The sequence below is a fragment of the Pongo pygmaeus genome, chromosome 11, assembly GCF_028885625.2.
Source record: "Pongo pygmaeus isolate AG05252 chromosome 11, NHGRI_mPonPyg2-v2.0_pri, whole genome shotgun sequence".
Lineage (NCBI taxonomy): Eukaryota > Metazoa > Chordata > Mammalia > Primates > Hominidae > Pongo > Pongo pygmaeus.
Genome location: NC_072384.2, coordinates 86503920 through 86528237, shown reverse-complemented (window position 1 = coordinate 86528237; position 24318 = coordinate 86503920). Strand labels below are relative to the sequence as shown.

Genomic DNA, 24318 nt, shown 5'->3' with positions numbered 1-24318 from the left:
GAGACTACAAAAGAGCAGCCAGTAAGATAGGAGAAAAACCAGGAAAATACAGTTCACAGAAACCAAGAGAAGAAAAATTTAGTTCTAAAAAAAAAGGATGTTGACCTTTCTGAATAATGCTGAGAGTGCAATAAAGATAAAAACAAATACCAGCAGAGAAAACAAAACATAATGGTGTGTATGTATGCACATATGTATAAACACTAGTGGATTTCAGTGACCTGAAAGTCAATGATGACATAGGAAAGGGAATGTGAAGTAAAGAACTACGATGGTTACCATAGAAAACATTTCAGAAAGTGTTTGAGAAGAGGAGCAGAGGAATGGACAGTGGCATAGGGGGAGATGAGGTGAAGGAAGGTTGTTATTTTTTTTTCTTTGTTCTGTATTGCACTTCAACATCGTGTCGTATTTTCAAAGAGAGGAAGTGGCCAGGCTTGGTGGCTCACCTGAGGTCAGGAGTTAGAGACACGCCTGGCCAACATGGCAAAACCCTGTCTCTACTAAAAACTACAAAAATTAGCCAGGCCTGGTGGCAGGTGCCTGTAATCCCAGCTACTCGGGAGGCTGCAGCAGGAGAATTGCTTGACCCTGGGAGACAGAGGTTGCAGTCAGCCGAGATCGCACCACTGCACTCCAGCCTGGGTGACAGAGCAAGACTCCGTCTCGGGGAAAGAAAAAAAAAAAAAGAGAGAGAGAGAGGAAGTACTAAAGCACTTGTTAACAAAAGCCACACTATTCCTATACTTGGCTAGGTGGAAATAAACTGATAGGAACTGTCAAGTGGGGCAGGTAAAACAAAGTAGGAATGAGGGTGAAAAAATGTGAAAGCCTGTACAAGAAGGGCAAGAGAGATGGCCTCCTTGGACAGAGCGGCCTTTGATCAGAGCTATCTTATGTTGTTATACCCTGCACCCTTGAGCATACTGAATTTTACTATCAGCCTGAAAATATAAAACCTTCTGTGTCTCCACATAAACTGACTAAACTCACCTGTGAGTAAATATCCAGAAGACTTACCAAAATTTTATCCTGTTTCGACCTCACAGATGCTCCAAACCACTGATGGGACTTAAATTCCAATGGATCATCCTTGGCATAATCTCTATTGCCTAAAAAAGAATATTGTGAGTGGTAAGACACTCACAAAGAATATACTATTCTTAATATAACAGTTTATTTTTATCCCCAGCTAGGTTGAGAAATAGTACACCTCTGATTAATCAAACATTCCACTGGTTATTTTTCTCATATACAGTTTATATACATTAGAGACTTTCAACTAATCAGAAACATAGAATACATGATGACCCAGAAGTGTCTCAGTGTTATTATTAGCCCCATTAATTATCATAATACACGACTGAAAAAGTTTTCCAGTTGCTCAACTGTTAGATAATTACTATTAAACAAATACGTATGATCGCCTATCCCCAGAAGATCTTTCTGTGGGGCATAAAGACAATTATGAAAATTAAATGCTATGAAACATCTTTGTGTAAAATGCTATAAAAGACAAGACTGAGACGTGTGCCTATGACATAACAATGCAAGAATTAGAATCCAGGAAACTTGATTTGGTTGGTAGAAAAAAGAATTCAATATGGCTCACTACAATCAAACATTTATTTTTATTACTTCAGCCCTCACTATTGAGAAAATTATTTCTATACACTAAAATTCCAGTGTCCAAAACAAAACGATACATTGGGATAGACCAAACATCACTATATTCTTACCAATATAAGTATACTTGCCTACAGGACACCTGGGATAGAGTCCTCAAAAATGTCAATATCATGAAAGACAAAAAGAGTAGGAAACACTTCTAGATTAAAAGAGACCACTAAGACATGTCGACCGAATGCAAGATGTGATCTTTGATTGAATTTTATGTCCAAATAATTTTTTTTTCAAAGTTACAAAGGACTTTATTGGGATAAATGTGGAAATTTGAATTGTGAACTAGAGTAGGTAACAGTAATAATGTTTAATTCAGCAATAGTTACATTGTTACTGTTAATATTATTCATAATAATTCATTTCTAATATGTGATGACTATATTGTACTTACATAAGAAAATGTCCTAGTTTTTAGGAGATACATGCTGAAGTATTTAGGGATAAGTGTAACAATATCTGCAACAATGGGTGAAGCTAGGTGAACAAGTGTATTGTTCGTTGTTCATTGTATTACTGACATTCAAATTTTCTATAGGTTTGAAAATTTTCAAAATAATTTTTAAGACATAGCAATCAATAAGTACAAAATATATGTACAAGACCAATGGTACCTTCTCGCCCTTTTAACACTTTATTGTATTTACTCTAATTATAGACGTCTTATTCATTACAAAACAAACCAAAACATAAAACAAAGCCATAAAGATAGATCTAAATACCACAACCCCACCATAAAGAAATGACTTCTGTTAACACATTAGTATCTATCCTAAAGACTTGTTTCATGAATACATGCATATTTTTTATATGTAAAATTGATATTAAGTCAATATTTAAGATAACATTAAAATTATCATTTTATAAATATATGTATGTTTTTCTCCCTTAATATGGCACTTATAAAGGCAGACCTATAGTATCATTTTCATTGTTGTGTAGTAGCCCATTAAACAGCCATAGAATACTTTATTTAATCAATCCCCTACATCTCCCTCAATTTCAAATTTAGGAATATTTCTATTTTTGGAGGGCAGTAGTGTGATCACAGCTCACTGTGGCCTCAACCTCCTATGCTCAAGCGATCCTCCCACTTCAGCCACCAGAGTAGCTGGGTCTACAGATGCATGCCATCATGCCTGGCTAATTTTTGTATTTTCTGTAGAAACAGAGTTTCATCATGTTGTCCAGGCTAGTCTTGACCTCCTGAGCTCAAGGGATCAACCTGCCTCAGCTTCCCAAAGTGCTGAGATTACAGGTGTAAGCCACCATGCCTGGCTGATATACTCATTTTTATGCGGAAGAGTTCTCTTATCCTTCGTCCCTAGTCTCTGAAACAAGTCATGCTTATTCCCACCTGCAGGCATTTGTGTCCAAGGTCTTCTTGCCCGGAAACTTTATTCCCTCCACTCTTGATTCAAATCCTAACTGAAAATTCAGGTGTGTCTGTCTATTCACGATGCTAACCCATGATGAAATGGTAGTCTGCCTCTTATGGAAACATATCTCTAACACAAGAGATAATCACAGGAACAAGCAATTATGGTGGAAAATAGTATAGGCATCCGTAAAGAGTTATAGGAAAGTAAGGAAATGAGTACAAGTGAGTACAAGTGAGGAAATGTTTTCTGGGCCAAAAGAAAATCTTGTGCAAACAGGCAGAAGAGTGGGTAATCTTGAATTTTTTAAGAGAATGGTGAGTTGTTCACTATAACTAGAAAGAATGGTCAGGAAGGGAGTGGTTATCAAGAGCCTTTTTTTTCTTTTTCTTTTTTTTTGAGATGGAGTCTTGCTCTGTCACCCAGGCTGGAGTATAGTGGCGCGATCTCAGCTCACTGCAACCTCCGCCTCCCGAGTTCAAGAGATTCTCCTGCCTCAGCCTCCCAAGTAGCTGGGATTACAGGCACATGCCACCACGCCCAGCTAATTTTTTGTACTTTCAGTAGAGACAGGGTTTCACCATGTCGGCCAGGCTGATCTTGAACTCGTGACCTCAGGTGATCTGCCCATCTCAGCCTCCCAAAGTGTTGGGATTACAGGCGTGGGCCACCCTGCCCGGCCAAGAGCCTTTTTTTCTTAATTGAAATATAATAATTTTACATATTCATGGGGTACATAGTGATGTTTCAACACATATAATGTATACTTATCAGGTCAGGGTAATAAGCATGTTCATCATCTTGAACATTTAGCACTTTTTTGTGTTGGGAACATTCGATTCCTTCCTTCTACCTATTTGAAATTAGATAATACATTATTTTTAACTATAATAACCCTACAGTGGTAGAAAACACTAGAACTTACTCCTCCTGTCTAGCTGTAATTTTGTGTCTTTAAATAAATCTCTATTTTCCCATTCTCCCTACCTTTCCCAGCCTCCTAGTATCTTCTACGTTTTACTTCTATGACATCAACTTTTTCTTAGCTTCCACCTATGAGTGAAAACATGCAGTGTTTAATTTTCTGTTCCTGGCTTATTTCACTTAACATAATATCCTCCAGTTCCATCCATGTTGCTATAAATGACAGGACTTCATTCTTTTTAGGGCTGAACACACACACGTACACACACCACATTTTTCCACTGTGTATACATATTCCTGAACACAGACAGGAATATATGTACACACTAAATATATATATATATAAAATATATTATATATAATGTATTTAATGCATGCAACATACATACACACACACACACACACACACACACACCATGTTTTCTTTATCCATTCATCTGTTGTTAGACACCTGAACTGATTCCATATCTTGGCGACTGTGAATAGTGTTCCAATAAATATGGGGACACAGATGTCTCTTTGATATACTGATTTCCTTTCCTTTGGATAAATGCCTGGTAGTGGGTTTGCCAGATCATATGGTAGTTCCATTTGTAGTTTTAGAAGAACCTCCGTACTGTACTCCATAGTAGCTGTATTAATTTACATTCCCACTTTTGTCAAGAGCTTTTATGCCATGCTAAGACTGGGCTTTATGGGATTTTTGAGTTGCCTTCTATGCTAAGCATTTTTTCTTAATTATTATATTCCTGAAAAGTGAAATTTCTTCTTTGTTAAAGGTTATCCAATCTCTCCCTACCACTTTGAAAATTTACTTCCATGAATGTTTTTCTTAACCAACGTTACTTCTCTTTAAATTTGTATACGGTGGCACAAGATGCTGCTGGGCACTGTCAAGCAGCATAGGCTTGCAAAGCTACCATGTTCTGTTTTCTATTTCTTTAAAAAAGTATCAAAAACATCCCTTGCCCTAACAGTTATGGATATCTGTCTTTGTGGACATCAGGGTTAGCTTAAGCTAGAAAATTCATGCAAAATCAGTACGAATTTGACATATCTTTTTGGAAACCAAAGTAGTCCAGTATAACTGGATATAATGCATTGGCATACATTGGCACCCAAAACTTAGTCAATGGTCTTCAAAAAGAATAACATCATCCAGTGCTTTCAATGCCTTCAGCTGCAACAGTGTTACAACCTCATGTTACCATCTTTTTAAGAAGTTTGCTCATTAGGAAGTTTTTCTTTACTAATTAAAATTGTTTTTTTGGAGACCAAGTCTTAAAATCCTTGATTCAACATTACATAGGTGTTTCACCCAGAGGAAGTGTAAATAGAGCGGGTGAAGAGAACGCAAAAGAAAGCCTGCTCTCCAGACAAACTGACAAGAAGTTCATTCATGACCTGGGTGAAACTGGCAGCTATCCTGAGGCACATGAGTGAAGTAAATATTTTGAATCACAGCCCTGAAGTCAGCATTTAGGATGATGTTGGACCTCCTCAGATAGCCCGGACTATGCTGACACACTTGAAAAGGAAACAGGACACAGACAACCGCAGAAACTCAAGGGCTGGAAGAAATGCTTTCTCCGGCAACAGCCAAGAATAGACAGATTTCTGTGCATAGTCACAAAACCCATTGGAAGATTAGCTCTGTTCACTCAGATAAATAAAAAAGAAAAAAAGAGTATCTCACACAATAAAATAATTTTATTTAATTATCTAAATAAATAAAAGTATTTAAATAACTTAAATCTTAAATATTATTTTATTTAATAATCTTTAAATCTCTTTCTCTAATAAAGTTGAGAAGAAATTGCTCTGTATTATATAAATTAACATAAGGCTCTATGCTACCACTTTCAAAAATACAGAGGAAAACTTTGCTAGAGAAACTTGAAGTTAATAAGAAAGCAAATCACTAGAGACTTGAAAATTTCATGTTTATTTTGCCAGGTTTTGAAACTTGTCCTTTGCATTTTATCAAACTCCCATGACTGCATGCTTGAGGACAGAAGCAAATGAGAAAAATGGATTGTCGTAGCTTTCGACTCTACTCCTTATTAGCAGCCAACTCTTTTCCCCGGTGTTTCCAAAGGCATTGTCAACACATTTGGCACTCAACTTGCTGGACAATTATGGGCAGTGCTTATTTTTAAGATACAATTACCTTCTTACCCTAAGCGAAATGTTTTGTTTCTTCTTTTCATGCCAAAAGAATATCCCTTGGATCAAGATTATGTCACCTTTTTGTTAAACGGCCAAAGTGAACAAGAATGCTAAAGCATTAGAAAAGCAAGAGAGTAAACTTCCATTTTGAAGCTAAATGTGGTTTTAGGCACTTGGTTCCTATTTATCACTATGACTTGTATGAATAATGAAATAATTCAGGTCCTTAACTTACTTTTTGCTAAAAAAAAAACAAAAAAAAAAAAAAAGGAAAAAAAGTCTATTAAAACAATACCACCCTGCATTCATAGACAATTCACAGACTTTCTTAAGCAGCTTTTTACTTCAAACATCACTTGTTTAGTTGTACTTCCTATAACAAATTTGCTTAAAAAAAAATCCAATAAAGCATGCTTATTTATTAGGTAAAAATGGACAGGTGAGTGGAAGAAATCTCTTAGATTATCCATTAATTTATTTAAATAAATCATAAATCATGGGTACCTCCTGTGTCTACATGCTAGTAATATAGCATTAAACGAGACAGGTAAGTCCTTGCTTTTCAAGGAGAAAAGTAATATATAATTATATAAAATATTTTCAGAGAGCAATAAATACTATAAGGGAAATTTGAGAGAAAATGATTTGGAGGTCAGACAACTACTGTTATCATGCATTTATTTGTAACCCAATGCTATTTTGAAATAAGGTATATCATTGACTCAGAGCTGCAAATATTCAGATATTAGCATGCCTAAAATCTGAATGTGTACAATAGTCAACAGTGATATATTTATAATGGTGACACTTTTAGTATTTTTAGTAGTACATAAATAGTACATTTTAACATCAAAGGCACCTTTACATTCACAGTCAACTGATTTTTGACAAAGATGCCAAGCAAATTCAGTGGCAAAGAAACAGTCTTTTCAACAAATGATGCTGGGACAACTAGCTACCCATATGCAAAAAAAAAAATTTGGAACCATACCTCAAACCATACCAGAAAATTAACTCAAAATAGATCACAGACATTTTTAAATGTAAGAGCCAAAACTATAAAACTCTTAAAAGAAAACAAGGAAATAAATCTTCATGAACTTGGGTTAGGCAATGATTTAGAAAACCAAAAGCATAATGATAAAAGAGTAGATATATTAGCCAATTAAAATTAAAAACTTTTGTGCTTCAAAAACACCATTTAAAAGTGGAAAGACAAACCTCAAAATTGGGGAAATTACTTGCTTATCAAATACTGGATTAAAAACTTGTATCCTAAATAATATAAAAACAAAACAAAACTCCTACAACTCAGTAAGACAAACAACCAAATGAAAAATGAGCAAAGAATTTGAATAGATGTTTCTCCAAAGAAGAAATAACAGCCAGTAAGCACAAGAAAAGATGTTCAACATTATTCATCATCGGGTAAATGCAAATCAAAACCACAATAAAATACGGCTTCACACTCATTAGGATGGTTATTATAATATAAAAAAGAGAATATGAGCGTCCATAAGGATACGGAGACACTGAAACCCTCATACATTACTAATAGAAATGTAAAATGGTACAGCCACTTATGAAAATAGTTTGACAGCTTTTAAAAAAGGTAAATATAGATTACCATATGACGCGGCAATTCTACTCCTAGACATCTATGCAAGAGAAAGGAAAACATATGTCCACACAAAGATTTGCACATGAATGTTCATAGTGGCATTATTCATGATAGCCAAGAAGCAGAAAACACTCAAATGTGCATCTGCTTGTATAAATAAAATGTTTATTCATTCAGTTGAATACTGTTAGGCAATAAAAATGGAATGTAGCACTGATACATGCTACAATATGAATGACTATGTATCATATAATTCCGTTTATATAAAATATCCGAAACCAAAAATATGTAGACACAGAAAGTAAATTAATAGCTAGCTGCTTAGGACTGGAGGTACAAATGGGGAGAGACTGATGTTGGACACATTTCTTTTTAGGGTAATGGAGATGCTCTGGAATTAGACTGTAGTAATAGCTATAAAACTCTATAAATATAGTAAAAATTCATTGAATTGTACACTTAAAACAGGTCAATGTTACGGTAAATTATATCTCAATAAAGCTGTTTTTAAAAAGGACAAATTTGTCAGGAGAAAAAGTAGCTGTAGCATTGAACAGAAATGTATATATATATATATACAATGACTTTTTCAAAATTAATTAAAAATAGATGTGTCAGAAGAGTAATAGACCAAGAATAAAAATGAATAATATAATAGATCAAGAATGTAAATGGATAATAGAAAACAAAATTTAAAAACCCAGAAAGAGCTAATAAGCATATGAAAAAAGACTCAAGCTTACCAGAAATGACAGAAATGTAAATTAAAACAAGATATATCTTTCACCTGTCAGGCAAAGGAAGATAGTATCAAATTTCGTTCAAAGATTGCTTGTGTCAGTATTTTCCTATTTGGCAAATATGTATCAGAAATCCTGAAACACATTCCTATGACTTCTAAATTTAATTTTTAAAAATTAACTAAAAGAACTTTTTGTAATATGAACTAAGACTAATAAGCATATCAAACAGAATGTCCAACAGAATAGGAGACAGAGTAAATTATAACTTTATGTACTTTGTATATTTACACACAGACACACACACAGAGAATATACACAGGCCATAAGGTACATGCACAAATACACACACAAAAGTATATCCTATGGCCCTTGGTTTCCTGAGTGGTGAGATTTAAGTAGGTCTGGTTTTCTCATATTTTCATCAATGGACATGCATTATTTATAAAATGTTTTAAAGGTTTTTAAAAAGTAATGTGGATAAATATCCTTCAATCCTCATATACAAAAGCTTAGTTTGAAGCTCCCACATCCCCTCTTAATTAACTTTGTTTACATTTTCATCTCTTACATGTAAAGGAGTTTTAGTTCATAAAATTCAAGAAAAAATTTTAATCACACAAGCTCTTCTTTCTTTAAGCATTAGCGTTCCTAGGAACCTCTTCCTTCTTTTTTTAAGCACTAACCTTCCTAGGAACCTCTATTCTATATTAAAGAATTAAACTATTAGAGTAGAATATTGCATAAAATAACTAATTAAAAAATAAAAATTCTAGATACTACTGAAGACTAAACTGGTGGTTAATGATTTCGTTGACTTAGTAAGGAAATACAGTTTGTTAATTTATTTAAGAAACTCTGACAAATAATAAGTAGTGGTAAGATATTAGAACTAGTACTATTAATGAAAGGACAATTTGCTTTATAAACTTCCAAAGTGTCTTCAAATGTCTCTTGAAGCTTACCTGTATTGACTTAAAATGGCCAAGAGACCAAGGTCCCTAAATCCAAAGTGTTCGAAAAATAAATCATTTATATATACAAAAATAAGTTCTGCAACCATAATCCATGGACATGCAAAAGTGTTATTAATTTATATAGAACTATCCAGAAACATCTTTTACATAAAATAAGATACAGCTGTTTCCCAAAAATAAACAAAAAGAGTCAGAAAAGCACAACCAGAGGAAAACAGGAATGAAGCCCATTTCACTGGGATTGGTATTCATTGAGTTAGTTAGTTATTACTACCACAGCAAATAAAGAATCAAAATCTCCCTCTTCTTCCATGCGCAATTCCAGTGGTCCTGCTGGAGTGTAGCACAAAGAATACAGGCCTTTTGAAAACACTCACTGCTTTATCAATGCTGGTTTGTTTCCTTCTAGTCATGAAAAGGAAATGATCCTGAAAGCATCTAACATTTTAAGACAAAACCTCTTTACTGGGGATTTAAAAAAAAAAGCCAATCCCATGTTAAGTCCTAAAGAATGGGTTGAGTCAGGTCAAAGTGAGCAGGAAAAGGAAGAGACTTTAAAAGAGCTTGTGAGTTTGGTTTCAGTAAAATACTGAAAACATTAAAATACTGACTAACTGTATGACTGTCAGTTAGTAATAAAGGAATTAGACTAAAAGATTTCTAAAGTGCTTACCAGATCTCTGTGTAATTCTGTAACAGGGGATAACAGATTATATCAGGAGAAACATTTTTATTTTTAAAAAATCCTTAGTATAAATTTGTTTTGTATTAACAAGGGAAGGGAAACTACTTTTCTTTTTAACTTTTTAGTTTACAGGACAGTTGCAACTGTAGAAATACCGAGACACAACTCTGGAAGACAGAAAATTCATCAACAGGAGGAAGTAAAACTTAAAGGAAGTTAGTTTAGGGTCTGCCTGAGTGTTTTAATTGCAACAAGATGGAAACTGTACTGCAGAGGCTAGAAAACAGCTAAATGTTTTATATTCTCTATTAAATACAAAGCCTAGTTATACCCAGAAAATACTCCACAGCATTTTTCTTGACCACAGAACTGGCATAGCCAAGGTTTGCTCTCAACCTACAGCCAGGCCCTTCTAGGAACGAATGGCAAGCATTCCAGCAAGCTGTTCTGGGTAGGAAGAAGAGTAATCTGACCTCTGCCCTTCTGTATGACAGAAATGGTTAGTGGTAGGTGACATCCATTCACTGTATTTGGAATATAAAGGTAGGAGCTTCTCCTTTTAAAAAAAAAAACAAAAAACAAAAAACAAAAAACTTAAACAGGTAGGTAAGCCTGCATTTCTAAGCAAAGAGACTTTCGTAGGGCAGTGATACATGGTCTCTTTTCTCAATGTACATTAGCAGTCTATCTTTTTGTGAGGAAAAAAAAACACATTACTAAGAAACATGGTCAAGGATCAGTCTGTCAGTAGTATCTGCTTCCCTAGAAAAGGAAAACATGTTATAAGAAGAGGATTTTCTCAAATGTCACAATAACAGAAGTTAAAATGCAAACCAAGCTATAATCAATTTAAGAATATCCACAATTATCTTTATTTCTTTCCTTTTCCATATTTATTTAGTTCCCTACAGTTCTAGTATGGGTAAAACATAAACAATCCTTTCTTCACCTGTATAATGCTTTCTTGTTTACAAAGCATTGAAAGTAATGGCAAAAATCACAATTACTTTTGCACCAACCTAATACCTTCATAGACATTACCTTTTTAAAAAAAAATCAGATATGGGATCTCATTATGTTGCCCAGGCTGGTCTCAAATTCCTGGACTCAAGCAATCCTCCTGCCTCTGCCTCCCGAAGCGCTGGGATTACAGGCATGAGCCACCAGGCCACCATGCCTGACTGACATTACCTCATTTGATCTACATGGCAACCCTGAGAGGTAGGTATTATGCTTATTTGACAAATGGGGAAATTGTGGATGGTGCTTGCCCAAGGTCACACTTAATAAGTATCAGAGTCTGAATCTGAGCCTGCATCTTCTAAATCTAGTTTGCATTCTTTATAACCAAAGCTGCCAAGGGAAAAAGAACGAGACAGCAATGCCTACTTATATAAGCATGGTTCTTGCCTCAGCATAGCTTGCAGTATAACCAATATCAATTGTGGCTTACACCTGTACTCCTAGCACTTTGGGAGGCTGAGATGGGAGGATCGCTTGGGGCCAGGAGTTTGAGACCAGCCTGGTCTAACATAGCAAGACCCCATCTCTCTTTTTTAAAGAAAAAAATAACAAATAATTAAAAAAGAAAATACATAAAAGGGCACCGTGGTAGGCAGAATAATATCCCTGAGATATTCAACTTCTAATTCCCAGAAACTGACACATAAACATGTGACCTTGTAAGGCAAAAAAAGACTTTGCAGAAGTGATCAAATTAAGGACCTTGAAATAAGAGGTAAGTCTGGATTATTCGGGTGGACTCATTATAATCACAAGGTTGGGGGGGCAGTAGGGTCAATGTTCAAGTAATACAGCATGAGAACGACCCCGGTAGCTATTGCTGGCTTTGAAGATAAGGGAAGGAACCACAAGACAAAGAATGTCAATGGCTCTACAAGCCGGAAATGGAAAGGAAACAGTTTCTCACCTTGATTTAGCCCAGTGAATCCATTTTGGACATCTGACCTCCAGAACTAAAGATAACAGATGTGTTATCTTTGGTAACTTATGACAAAAGCAACAGGAAACTAATGCGGCCATAAAGGCAAAACAGATAACAGACTACATGAGCAGTCTAGGTTTGCTACATGAATAGTCTCAATATTGTTTTGCATCGCAATCTATTATAGTTTGGAATAACTTTACTACTGAAAATACATAGCTCATTAATCCCTAAACTAAATCATCCACTTGTGAATTTTCTACCTATCAATCATCTTAGACTAAAACAAAGAAATCATACCCAAAATAACTGTTTCATTTTCACTAATTCCACAGCATATCAAAGTTCACATTATTCTTTCAATTTAGGGGAAAAAAACTATTCCGTCATTATGCAGACCTTGCTTAAAGTCTATAAATTATGAAGAGTCACTGGATGAAAAGGTTTACAAATCCAAGAGGGCAACTGCTATTTCAAAAGCAAGTTGTAATATTTCAATCATTGCATAAACATATAAAATAAGAAACTTTTTAAAACATCTTAGTTGTGGCTTTGTTTATACATTCTATCAAGCAAATCTGGGGGAAAAAGAAGAATAAAGATGACAAGCCAGAGTCAAGATCTTGAAAGAAAATTAACAAGGTAGCACATGTTGGAGATAAATTTTGCAAATCTAAATTTTGGACTAAGGTTTCCTTTTACTCCTGAAGGCTCACTAAAGCATAAATATTATTCAAAAATCAAAGCGGCGAGTAACTTTTCTATCCTGGATTGTACCTTCTACTAAATTAAACTTTGTATCATGAAACTCCACATTTTTTAAAGTCATGTCTATAATATTTTGAATATATGTATATAATATTCATTATTTCATGTAACTTCTATCATTTTACCAAAAAAGTGACTAGGAAAATTAATAAAATGCGTACTGAAAGTATTAGTTCATCTGCAATGTTCATGTGAAATCTACAAGGAACCAGGAGTCCAAGATGTCCCTATGGAGCTCTAGATCCTTCTATCTCTAATATAATACTCTATATGCATTAAGATTTAATGGTAAATTTATTTGGCTAGACCTTTAGAGTATGTTTTTAAAAACTCATTTATATCTTTCCTCAGCTACTTTCAGTTTTATTCCTCATCATGCCCTCAACACCATAACCCCACCACCACACACGTATAACCCTTATGCCCACATACATATACATATATGTAGGGCACATGGAATTACTTGATTATCATTCACTAACTTCTTTTACTAAGCATACACATACTGTTTTCTCAAGCTGGAACCCTCTTCGACATCTAAGGAATTTCATCTCATTTTTCATTAGCTAGCTCAAATGTCACCAACTAATCTAGAAAGCCTTCTTCAAAGTCCCCAGGCAAAGTTAGATACTTTCCAGTTATGCCTCCTTTATTTTGGTATGAATCTATTTATGTCTGCTTTTCAGAATTACAGTAAAATAACTTTTAGACTGATCTCTCAAATATATTTTTGAAAGCCTCTCTCTTACCCCCAACTCAAACCACCAAAATCATGTTACAGGATAGGAAAGCACATCTAAAGTGTCCATCTGTCTTCTTTAAAAGCTAAGAAAGTTGTGTTATGATACCTTAAAAGCAAAATCCAGATTTTCTTAATTAGCTACTAGTGTATGTCTTAATGCATGTGGCAAGCAACAGTTAAATAGCCTTTTAATAAATGATATACTATCTAATATCCAGGGACCTCACTGGTAAACACAAAGTAAAATTAGTTCATGAATTACTAATTAGCCCATCAGATAAAAAGGGGGATGTTTCCTTCCTATTACCCTGTTTTCCAGTCAAAAGGAGAAAAAGGCACCCTTTTAATCCTATACCTTTTAGTTCCCTCTACAAGCTCATAATCTTCTTAGTTGTGCAAGATAAGACAGGCTTTCCAGGTCTTTCACAGATATGAGACTCAGACTCACCCAAACAGACACTACTATAAAAGTTTTAAATCTCTAGAAAATGATGCAAAGAGGCATGACGGATAAGAAATTATTCTCATGGTGCTATTCCACATTCAGCAATAGCAGTTCCAGCAACAATAAAATCCACTAGTTGTTCTTTTGTTAGCTTCTCTTGGTTCCTGCTTATTTTTTCAGATAACGGTTAAGTTATCAACATTCTTCCAATAAATTCTTGTTCTGTTAAATTTAGCTAGAGTCTATTTCTATTACTTTTCATGAAGAGCCCAAAACTTGCATGGAACATACACACAGGCAACCCACCATATGGAAGTGGAATAAATGGTGAGTGGAAATAAAAGTGTTCCCTGCCTTTAGATAGCTTATAGTCTACTCGGGAAAACAAACATACTATAACATCAGTAAGAAAAAAAAAATCAACGAAAAAATTCAGCTTAATAAAGAAAGAGAACTGTACTCAGTGCACTAAGACTCAGTGCACTAAGACTATCAGTATGGCAGAACCTGACCTAAAAGGTGAATGGGAGAAGAAAGGACCATTTTACAAAATATTACTTAATGCCAAGCATTTATAGTATCTCCAAGCACTTTACTGTAAAAATTTTTATTGTGATTCTAGAGCTAGCTCAGGTTTGTTCTTTTTTGTAGGAAGGAATACAGTTACTATTCTATTTTTTCAAAGGAGAAACAGACTATGCAGCAACCAGCCTAGAGTATTTCATACAATTACAAACTTCAAATGTTGATGCAACAATCATCTGGGGCTTCCTAAGGCTCAACTAAACTTTCAAACTCACAAAACTATCAAAGGCCATATGAAGCACCAATCTATTTACAAGGATGTAGGACAGAACCACAGCTTTCCAGCAGGACAGAACCAGACATACCCTCTTTGGTGAGAATCCTTACATGAACTTTCCTATACAGCTGTCCACCCAGCTGTCCAAAGTACTTCTCTTTGCCCCGCCAGGTGACGGCTCAGATATGAAGAAACGAAACCTGGTAGACACAGGAGTCATTCTGGCTTCAAAGCCTCTTGCCCCCACAGAAATGGTATCTTTTGTAACAACTCCATAGCCATAGCTTCCAGAGCCGCCACAAAACACATGCCAGTTTTAAGTCACTATACTCAAGGAACCCCAAAGCTATGATATCCCTATCAGGTACTTAGTCTATTTATAGTTTCTCCCAATCCAAATGCAACTTAACATCAGGGGCCATTTTTAGCATAAGCAATGATACCTAGTCATTTAGTCACTCAGATACTCAGTAAGTCAGACTAGAAACTTAAAGGAAGATCAAACTGGCATGCAGAATAGAAAGCGGTTTTAATAACCATTTTCCAGCAGATGATTATTGATAATATTCCATTTTAATATCCCTATATGTGTTATTCAGTTTAGTTCCCATTATGCTATAGTAACAAGCATCCCCCAAATCTCAAGTAGTTAAAAATAACAATAGATTTTTTTTGTACACACACATATGAGTAAGAGTCTAAGCTTTATGTCTTCTTTACCACAGGCCTCAGGTTGACAGAAGTTCTACCATTTCAACTATCACTACTCCCTGTGACATCTGGGAAGGGGCAGAATAATGCCCCAGCTCTTAAACCCTGCCACCCAGAAATGACACAATTCTGCTCATGGTTTATGGGCCAGAAAAAGTCACATGGGCATACCAAAGGTCTTCCCAGAAGTTTAAAAAAATGTGAATAATGACAAAGTGTTGTAATATCTCCCACATCATATAATTACAGCTAATTTTCCTGAGACTATTTCATAAACTAAATTATTTCCTCAATATTAAAAACATGAGGACAGGGCACTTTTAAGCACTAAAATCTGTTCTGGGCTCAGAAACACAATAAAGTAAATAAACTAACCAATTTATACTCTTCGTGATCACCCCTGGAATGTATTATACAATGTAGAATGGCAGGTAATTTTCCCAAGGTAATGTTAGAAAAAACGACAGAGGCTAGATTTGAGCCCATGTCTGTCTAACTACAAGGCCTATTCCTTTTCATGACACCATGAGGTTTAACAAATAATGGAGTGATGAAAAAGAATCAAAGACGAAAGTCCACAATAGTATCAAGAAGTTTAGGAGGGATAAAAGGATGTGATCATTTCAAGCAGACAAAGAGCAGAAACTTTAAGGAGGGAATGGCCAATGGGGTGAATTGTATAAGAGCATTCCAAAAAGATGAGGGACCATAAGCATCCACTGAAGCTGGCAAATAGGCTGCTGTCAACAATCGTAGTTAGAATCACTGCTGGGTTGGGTCGGTGCCACAACCCAACAGTGATTCTATTGGGTTGAAGCATGGCAAGTGATGAAGACACAATACGTATTCAAAAATCATGGATGTAAAGGAAAGAAGAGAGAAAGATGTGACTAAGAAAAGATACATGTTCAAGGGAAAACAGTTTTTCATTAGTTTTTCAGGTAAAAAAAACTTTAAACATACTTCGAAGTTGGGGAAGAAAGGAAAAGGGAGAATGCAGCAGGGATACAGAAGCAAATGAAGGAATAGGGAGGGTCTCTAAGAAGGCAAAAGGGAGGAATAGCAACATGAAACAGCTCATGTTTACTGAGCCATTTCAACATGCCAATCCCTGTCCTAAGCACTTTAAAAGTCTTCACCTATATGTAAGTTAACTCATGCAGTGTAATCCACACCCATGGAGCAGGTTGATGAGAATACTGCACTAGGGAGATGAGGGTAATCTAACAGTAACCCATGCAACATCAACAGCTGGTAACTGGCAGAACCAGGGTTTGAGCCCCAGGGAGGCTGCCTTCAGAAACCCCATATATCTGCTCAGCTTCTGTCTCCCTTGAGATAATAAAAGAGAGAAGACATTTGTATTGTAGGGATGCTTATATGTTTGGGCTAAGATGGGATGAAGAGTTCCTTGGAAGAGTGACATAAAGGAAGTTTAGCAGGATGCGATAAGCTATAAGCATTTCTTCCTTGAAACTCAATACCATATAGTTTAATGTGGCTGTTTTAGATATACATTTTCTTGACTGGATTATTTAAATCTATGTTGTCCTCTTACATTCAAATAAACACGATTTGAATAAAAATACTAATGTAAAAAACTGAAGTCTTAATTTTTTTTCCACTGGGGAGGTCTCAGAAGTTACACAAGAGGATTACAGAAATATCATAAACAGGGACAAAAGATATACATATACATAAAAATATATGTATTATATATATAAATATATTTATATATATATATATGTACATCTACGACAACTAAAGGACTTTAGTTATTTCCTTACTATACAAAAACCTCTTATCGTACATTCATCTCTTCAATTTATTCAGCACTAACTTGTGCTGGGCACCAGACAATGTTCTAGGCCCTGGAGTTTCAGCAATGAACAAAGATAAAAAACCGTCCTCATGGAACTTACATTCTAATTGAGGGAAAGAGACATTCACTAAAAACAAATAAATAACATATAACAATGTAAGCATTACTGGGAAAAATAAAGAGGATGGAAATACAAGGTGAGAAGGGGGAGTTGGAATTTTAAATAAGATGGTCATCACTGAGAAGATAATATTTGAGCAATTCTCAAAACGATGGTGAAGCAGATACTCAGTGGATATTTAGGGAAAGAATGTTCCAGGCAGGAAACATAGCCCAGGCAAGGGTGAGGTGGGAATGTGCCTACTGTTTATGAGACACAGCACAGCACAGAGAATCAAAGGGAGGAAGCAGAGTGAGCTCATTGTTTTAATCCCCTGGTCATTTTGGGCTGGCTCCTGCCCTCTGAAAAAAGCCACAGCTCCTGTCACGTGGCTCTCTACACCTAGTATTCTGTCTTCGGATTCTGGTAATTGCTGCCTTCAGGCCTAGAGGTCACATTTTAACTAGTGCTGATATACGATCAATCCCCAGGTACCTGCACAGTCCTCTGTAAATAGTCAAATTACCCCAATTTAAGTGTGCCATCTCGTTCCTGGCAGTGCCCTAATTCAAAAATCTAGGGCAATAGTGCAGGTGGGAGACAGTGGTGGCTTGGACCAGGATATTAGCAGTGGACTGATAAGAAGCAGTTAAATTTTGACCTACTGACAGATTCAATATCAAACATGGCTCCAGATTCTGGCCTAAACACTGAAAGGATGGAGTGCCATAAACTGAGATTCATTTTTTAAAAATCACAAATTAACAGAAAATATGTGCAAATATACTAAAAGTAGCTCACAGGAAAAGGGATACTGAAGGCTTACAAACAAATATGAAGACGCTCAGTCTTACTGTTAATTAAAGAAATGCAAATTAACATAACAGATACTATTTCCTCCTATAAAACTGACAAAGATTTAAAAATACGGTAATAAATGAGGTTGCCATGGGTTTCAAAACAGAACTGGAGGGGTGTAAACTTCTGTGAGGGAAAGTATATAATACCTAACAAAACTTTAAATATACATACATTTTGATCCAAAAATCTCCTTTATCATACAGATATATTCACATATTTGTACAAATACTTGTGTATAGCATTTTCACTACAGCAGTGTTCATAATAAAAGACTGGAAATAACCGAAGTATCCACTAGTAGAAAATATAATTTAAGAAAATTAAGTACACATATACAATAGAATAGTATCAGTGATTTACAAAAAATGAGGTAAATTCATATGCCAATAAGGAAAGATCTACAAGAGATTTCTATTGTTAGAACAGTGCAGGAAGGCATCAGATTTTTGAGTTGCCTTTTTCCAAGGATGCATACATATACAGAAATAAGAAAATTATAGAAGGATAAAAGAAATTGTTAAGAGTAATTGCCTCAGGCTGGGCACAGTGGGCCACACCTGTAGTCTCAGGACTTCGGGAGACTGAGGGGGGCAGACTGTTTGAGCCCAGATGTTTTGAGACCAGCCTGGGCAATATGGCAAAACCCCATCTCTTTAAAAAAAAAAAAAACATAAAAACTAGCCAGGCTGGTGGCACACCTTTGTAGTCCCAACTCCTCGTGGGGCTGAAGTGGGAAGATCTCTTGAGCCTGGGAGGTGGAGGCTGCAATGAGCCGTGATCACATCACTGCACTCCAGCCCGAGTGACAGAGCAAGACCCTATCTCAAAAAGAAAAAAAAAAAAGTGATTGCTTCTGAGAAGACTGATGTGAGTTGTATGTTTCATTGTACACCCTTTGAGACTGTTTAAAATTTGTTTTACCATGTGCATATATTATTTTCAATAAACAAAGAATTACCTGAAGCAATAAATTATCTTGCAATACACAAAAACCTATGGTGTTAAGTACAGAAACATCTGAACAGTTTGACCTATCAAAATCTAAACTGTGGTTTCCTTTTATTAGTTCTCATATTTTGTTAGACAATAAATGCCCTAAAACTATCATATTCTGAGTCACAGGTATTTCTCCATTTATGGTAAAATTGGGCCTTTTTACAAACTCTTGGAGTTTTCCAAGTATTAGCCATATATGGAAAAATACAACAACAGAGTTTAATGTAGATAATTTCAAATGGAAAAAAAACCCTGAAAACGTGTGCATGTGATCTGGTTCCCATTAACAGCTGGCTTAATGACTAACGATCATTTTGGCACTGATCACAATGTCAAATGGAATAGTCCACATCATGATTCCTGTTTCACTGATATATTTCCCAGAATCAATATATTTTAGTACTGGCAGGAAATAACAATATGGAAAAAAGGATTAATTTTGTGCAGGTTTATCTTAAAGCACTCTGTCAAAGCCAGCAAATCAGAATCAATAAAAAATCTCGTAAGACTATCGTACTAGAAGAATGTCACACTATTTCCTTAAGGATTATCTAAGATTTCACAAATATATATAAATATACCAATATAAATGTATACAGAATTCTGCATATTTTATTTCACTGACAAAAATGTAAAACTTATTTCTCATCTTACACATGCTATTTTTCTCCTTGCTACCACAATCCTGACACTGAAAATTATCCCTAAGATAAAATTCTCCTGTTATCAGAACCATAAAACATAATTTTCCCAATAAAGTCTTGATAAGTGTTGTTTACGTCACCTAAGTCTACCTGAATGCAAAAGATTCCTCCACTGCTTTCTTTTTTTTTTTTTTTTTAAGATGGAGTCTCCCTCTGTCACCCAGGCTAGAGTGCAGTGGTGCAATCTCAGCTCACTGCAACCTCCACCTCCCAGGTTCAAGAGATTCTCCTGCCTCAGCCTCCTAAGTAGCTGGGATTACAGATGTGTGCCACCACGCCCAGCAAATTTTTGTATTTTTAGTAGAGATGGGGTTTCACCATGTTGGTCAGACTGGTCCGGAACTCCTGACCTCATGATCTGCCCGCCTCAGCCTCCCAAAGTGCTGGGATTACAGGCGTGAGCCACTACGCCCAGCCTCCTCAACTGCTTTTTATAGCACAGCCCAATCCTTGGATATATTCATTATCAGAGATTTGATCTTCTACAATAATCAGTGAGTCATGCTTCAATTTGGTTGACAGAGAAGCAGCAGAATGCCTTTCTGTGCCTATGAGCTCCCTATTCTCAGAAAAGGTACAAAAACATCCTAACAGGTTTACCCCAAATTTCTGTGGGTTGATTCTATCAGTTTACGGCAGGAGACATCTGAACCAATGGAAACACAACGTACTTTTAATACTTTCATCTACCACAAAAATTGTAGGAAAAAATCATATAATAAATCATTTGTCTTCATATAATTTTCCCTGTGGAGCTGAGGTGCTTATCTATATTATTGTATTAAATGGCTACATTTAAAATAAACCAATTGCAAAAAGAAAAAATCAAATGAAATCAATGAAAAGAAAATCACGCGTCAATATTTACCTGTTGCATCAAATTCAATTGGCTGGCACCGGCGGGTAGAAGACCAGTCACATTTGAGGACTTGCCCTCCTTCCACAATCCCAGGCTGGGTGGTGTTTGCTTTGGGAGCTCCCACGAGAAGAAACATCCGGCTAAAATACAAAAGGGGCAGACCAAAGTTTAAATGAAACAAAGCGTAAGCAATATCTTCTGATTTATGAGGAGCAATCATTCTCTTGATATTATCTACAAATATTTTTTAAAACCATTTGCTACTCACTGAGGGCATAATCTTCATTATTCATTTGGTACTGTCTTGCATGCATACATTATTTGATATAGTTTATTTTTCCTGATAACTTTATAAGGCAAGTTCAGGGTTACATTCATTTAGGAATTTATGCAGGTCAATCATACACTTTAAATATGTGCAGTTTATTGTATGGCACATATCTAAGTAAAGCTGTTAAAAATGTATGCTGCCTAGAGGCAGGAAAGTTTTGTTTTGGTGTTGTGTGTGTGTGTGTGTGTGTGTGCGCGCGTGTGTGTGTGTATGAGAGAGAATTACTATGCATTTTCTATATTCTGAATGTTGAGCAAAAAAAATAAATATATTCTAAGTAAATTATTCCAAAGTATAATTATAAATATTATTATTTTCCCATTTAGAAAAATTATCCTGCATTAGAAATATTGCTGTAATTTTTATTTTATTCTTTTTTTTTTAAGAGACAGGGTTTTGCTTTGTCACCCAGGCTAGAGTGCAGTGGCACAATCATAACTCACTGCAACCTCCAACTCCTGGCTCAAGCGATCCTCCTACCTCAGCCTCCTGAGTAGGTAGAACTACAGGCATATGCCACCATTCTCAGCTAATTTTTTTAAAAATTTTTTGTAGGGGTGGGGTCTCGCTACATTGCCTAGGCTTAATTTTTTTAATAGTTGACTATTTAATAAAAAATTTCTTATCACAAGATTAATCTAATCAATTATTGGTCAAAGATTAGGACCACTATTCAATTTCTTTGTCATTAAGGTAAAATAAACCGATGACACAATAATCAGGAGTCAAATTTTTAATTCTAGAGATCTTTTTTTGTTGTTTTCTATTCATTCATAACAGGTATGAATTAGTGTTTCCTCTACATAAAGCAAGGTCCTAAGTGCTAGAGATACCAGATGAATAAAACAACCTTGGTTCCTGCCTTTTTTTTTTTTTTTTTTTTGAGACAGAGTCTTGCTCTTGTCACCCAGGCTAGAATGCAATGGCATGATCTTGGCTCACCGTATCCTCTGCCTCCCCGGTTCAAGCGATTCTCCTGCCTCAGCCTCCTAAGTAACTGTGATTACAGCCATCCACCACCATGCCTGGCTAATTTTTGTATTTTTAGTAGAGACGGGGTTTCACCGTGTTGGTGAGGCTGGTCTCGAACTCCTGACCTCAGATGATCTGCCTGCCTTGGCCTCCCAAAGTGCTGGGATTACAGGTGTGAGCCACTGTGCTCAGCTGGTTCCTGCTCTTAATGGAGGAATTTAGCTTACATTCCCTTAGAGGCAAGAAACTAGCCAACAAATAAATTACTATTACAAGTCCTACCAAGCAAGCAAACAATTAGCTGACAGAGATTTTTGGGAATAGAGACAGGAGACCTTCTTTAGACAGACCAGTTATCTCTAAGGATGAGAGGGGAAAGATTTCCTCTAGGTAAAGGGAAGTCTCTCTAAGGAAATCATCTTTAAAGAATGGGGAAGAAAGTTCTCTTTTAGATAAAGTAGACAGAGAAGTTACTTCTAAGGAACTCACCACAACATTAAGATGTACAGGATCAGAAGGAGGGTGCCTAGGAGCATTTGTGTATGGAGGATGGAGGGGAGTGGGGGGTGGGGATGAGGGAAGTGGAATGAAGAGATGGAGGAAATACGTGAGGCAGAGGTAGAAAGACCCTGGCAAGAAAGAATTGAATCTCCAGGAGCTATGGCTGAAGGAGAGGGCAAGCCAGGAGTGGCACAAGATAAGGTCAAGGAACCTGGCAATAACTAAGTCAAACAGGGCCTTTTGGCCATGGTTAAACTTTGTATCTTATCCCAAGGTTCATTTGAAGCCACTGAGTATTTTAAGGAGAAGAATGAAATCATCTACTAAAGAAAACTAAATGTTATGCCTTATGGGGAAAGCATTAAGGGAGAGGGAGAAAAAAATGGAACAAGGAAAGCAAAGGACTGGCCGCAGCTCAGGGAGCAGGTGAGTGTGATCTGCAGCAGGAGGGTGGGTGGAAAGATAGGTGACAGATGGAAAAAAAACACCTGGAGTAGAACAGCAATTGCTGGAGGCCTGAATATGAGAGAAAAGACATTCAAGAATGCCACCTAGGTTTCCTTCTTGAGTGCATTGATGGGAGAAAAGCCTAGAGCGCAGAGAAGCAGAAGGCAGATTAAGTACTTACAGGAGTTCAAGACTAGCCTAGGCAACATAGTAAGACCCCCATCTCTACAAAGAATAAAATAATTCACCAGGTGTGGTGGCATGCGCCTGTGGTCCCAACTTTGGGGGTGGAGCTGGGGTCCTGAGACAGGAGGATGGCTTGAGCCCAGGAGGTTGAGGCTGCAAGTGAGCTGTGATTACAAGTGCTACAAAGTAAGCAAACAGCCTGGGTGAAACAATGAGTCCCTGTCTCAGGAAATAAAATAAAATTAGTATTTACAGAAAACCATGAATTCAATTATCAATATGTTTGAGATATCTGTGAGTCATCCAGTTGTAGTCTGAAGCCCTGCCTGAGACAGTACGCTGTATCAGAACACAGATGGGGTTATTCAGCCAGGGGAAGCGTCGAAAGAAGAGGGACAATGAGTGAGTTCTCAGGGACAACAACATTTAGGAGTCAAGGAGAAAGAAGATAAAGTAAAAAAGATTTTCGTCTTTCTTCTCAAGAAACTGATTGAAATATAAGAGGAAATAAAACAGGATACAGGCAGACAAAAACAGTCCTAAAATGCTATCACCATAATCATTTTGTTTCATTAAATACTAAGTCACTTAAATTATTCTGGCAAAGGAAACATTTACAATTGCTTTTCACCTTTTTGTGAAATTAGAACGAATGTACATCTTAAAGATGGAATGCATTCACTTGAACTTTTAAAATCAATTTCTTATTCTGGGTAGCAGCTGCCAAATCTCATCTACACTAGACAAAAGCTGGCTGTACGAATTGCAGGGTTACAAAGAATCCTGCTTTCTGACACTTATCTTAAAAATCCACAAATTCAAAATAAAGATGTAACTCCCAACCAAACCACGCCCTGTTTAATAGAGCTTCATGCAGTCATATTTGGCATCAGTAAAACACCAATGTTGGCTCTCTCCCATCACGGCAAAATGATTCTGGGTAGAAAATAA

At 36.2% G+C, this 24318-nt stretch overlaps 1 protein-coding gene across 1 annotated transcript in view; it reads right to left on the bottom strand.

Annotated features, from left to right (window-relative positions):
* Nucleotides 1-24318, bottom strand: part of ITGAV (integrin subunit alpha V) — an 88355-nt gene that overhangs the window by 55278 nt on the left and 8759 nt on the right. The window contains exons 2-3 of the mRNA XM_054477784.2: nt 20940-21070; nt 1021-1112 (exon numbers count right to left, since the gene is read on the bottom strand). Coding sequence (XP_054333759.1) covers nt 1021-1112; nt 20940-21070 — 223 coding nt within the window. The remainder of the gene's footprint in view (nt 1-1020; nt 1113-20939; nt 21071-24318) is intronic.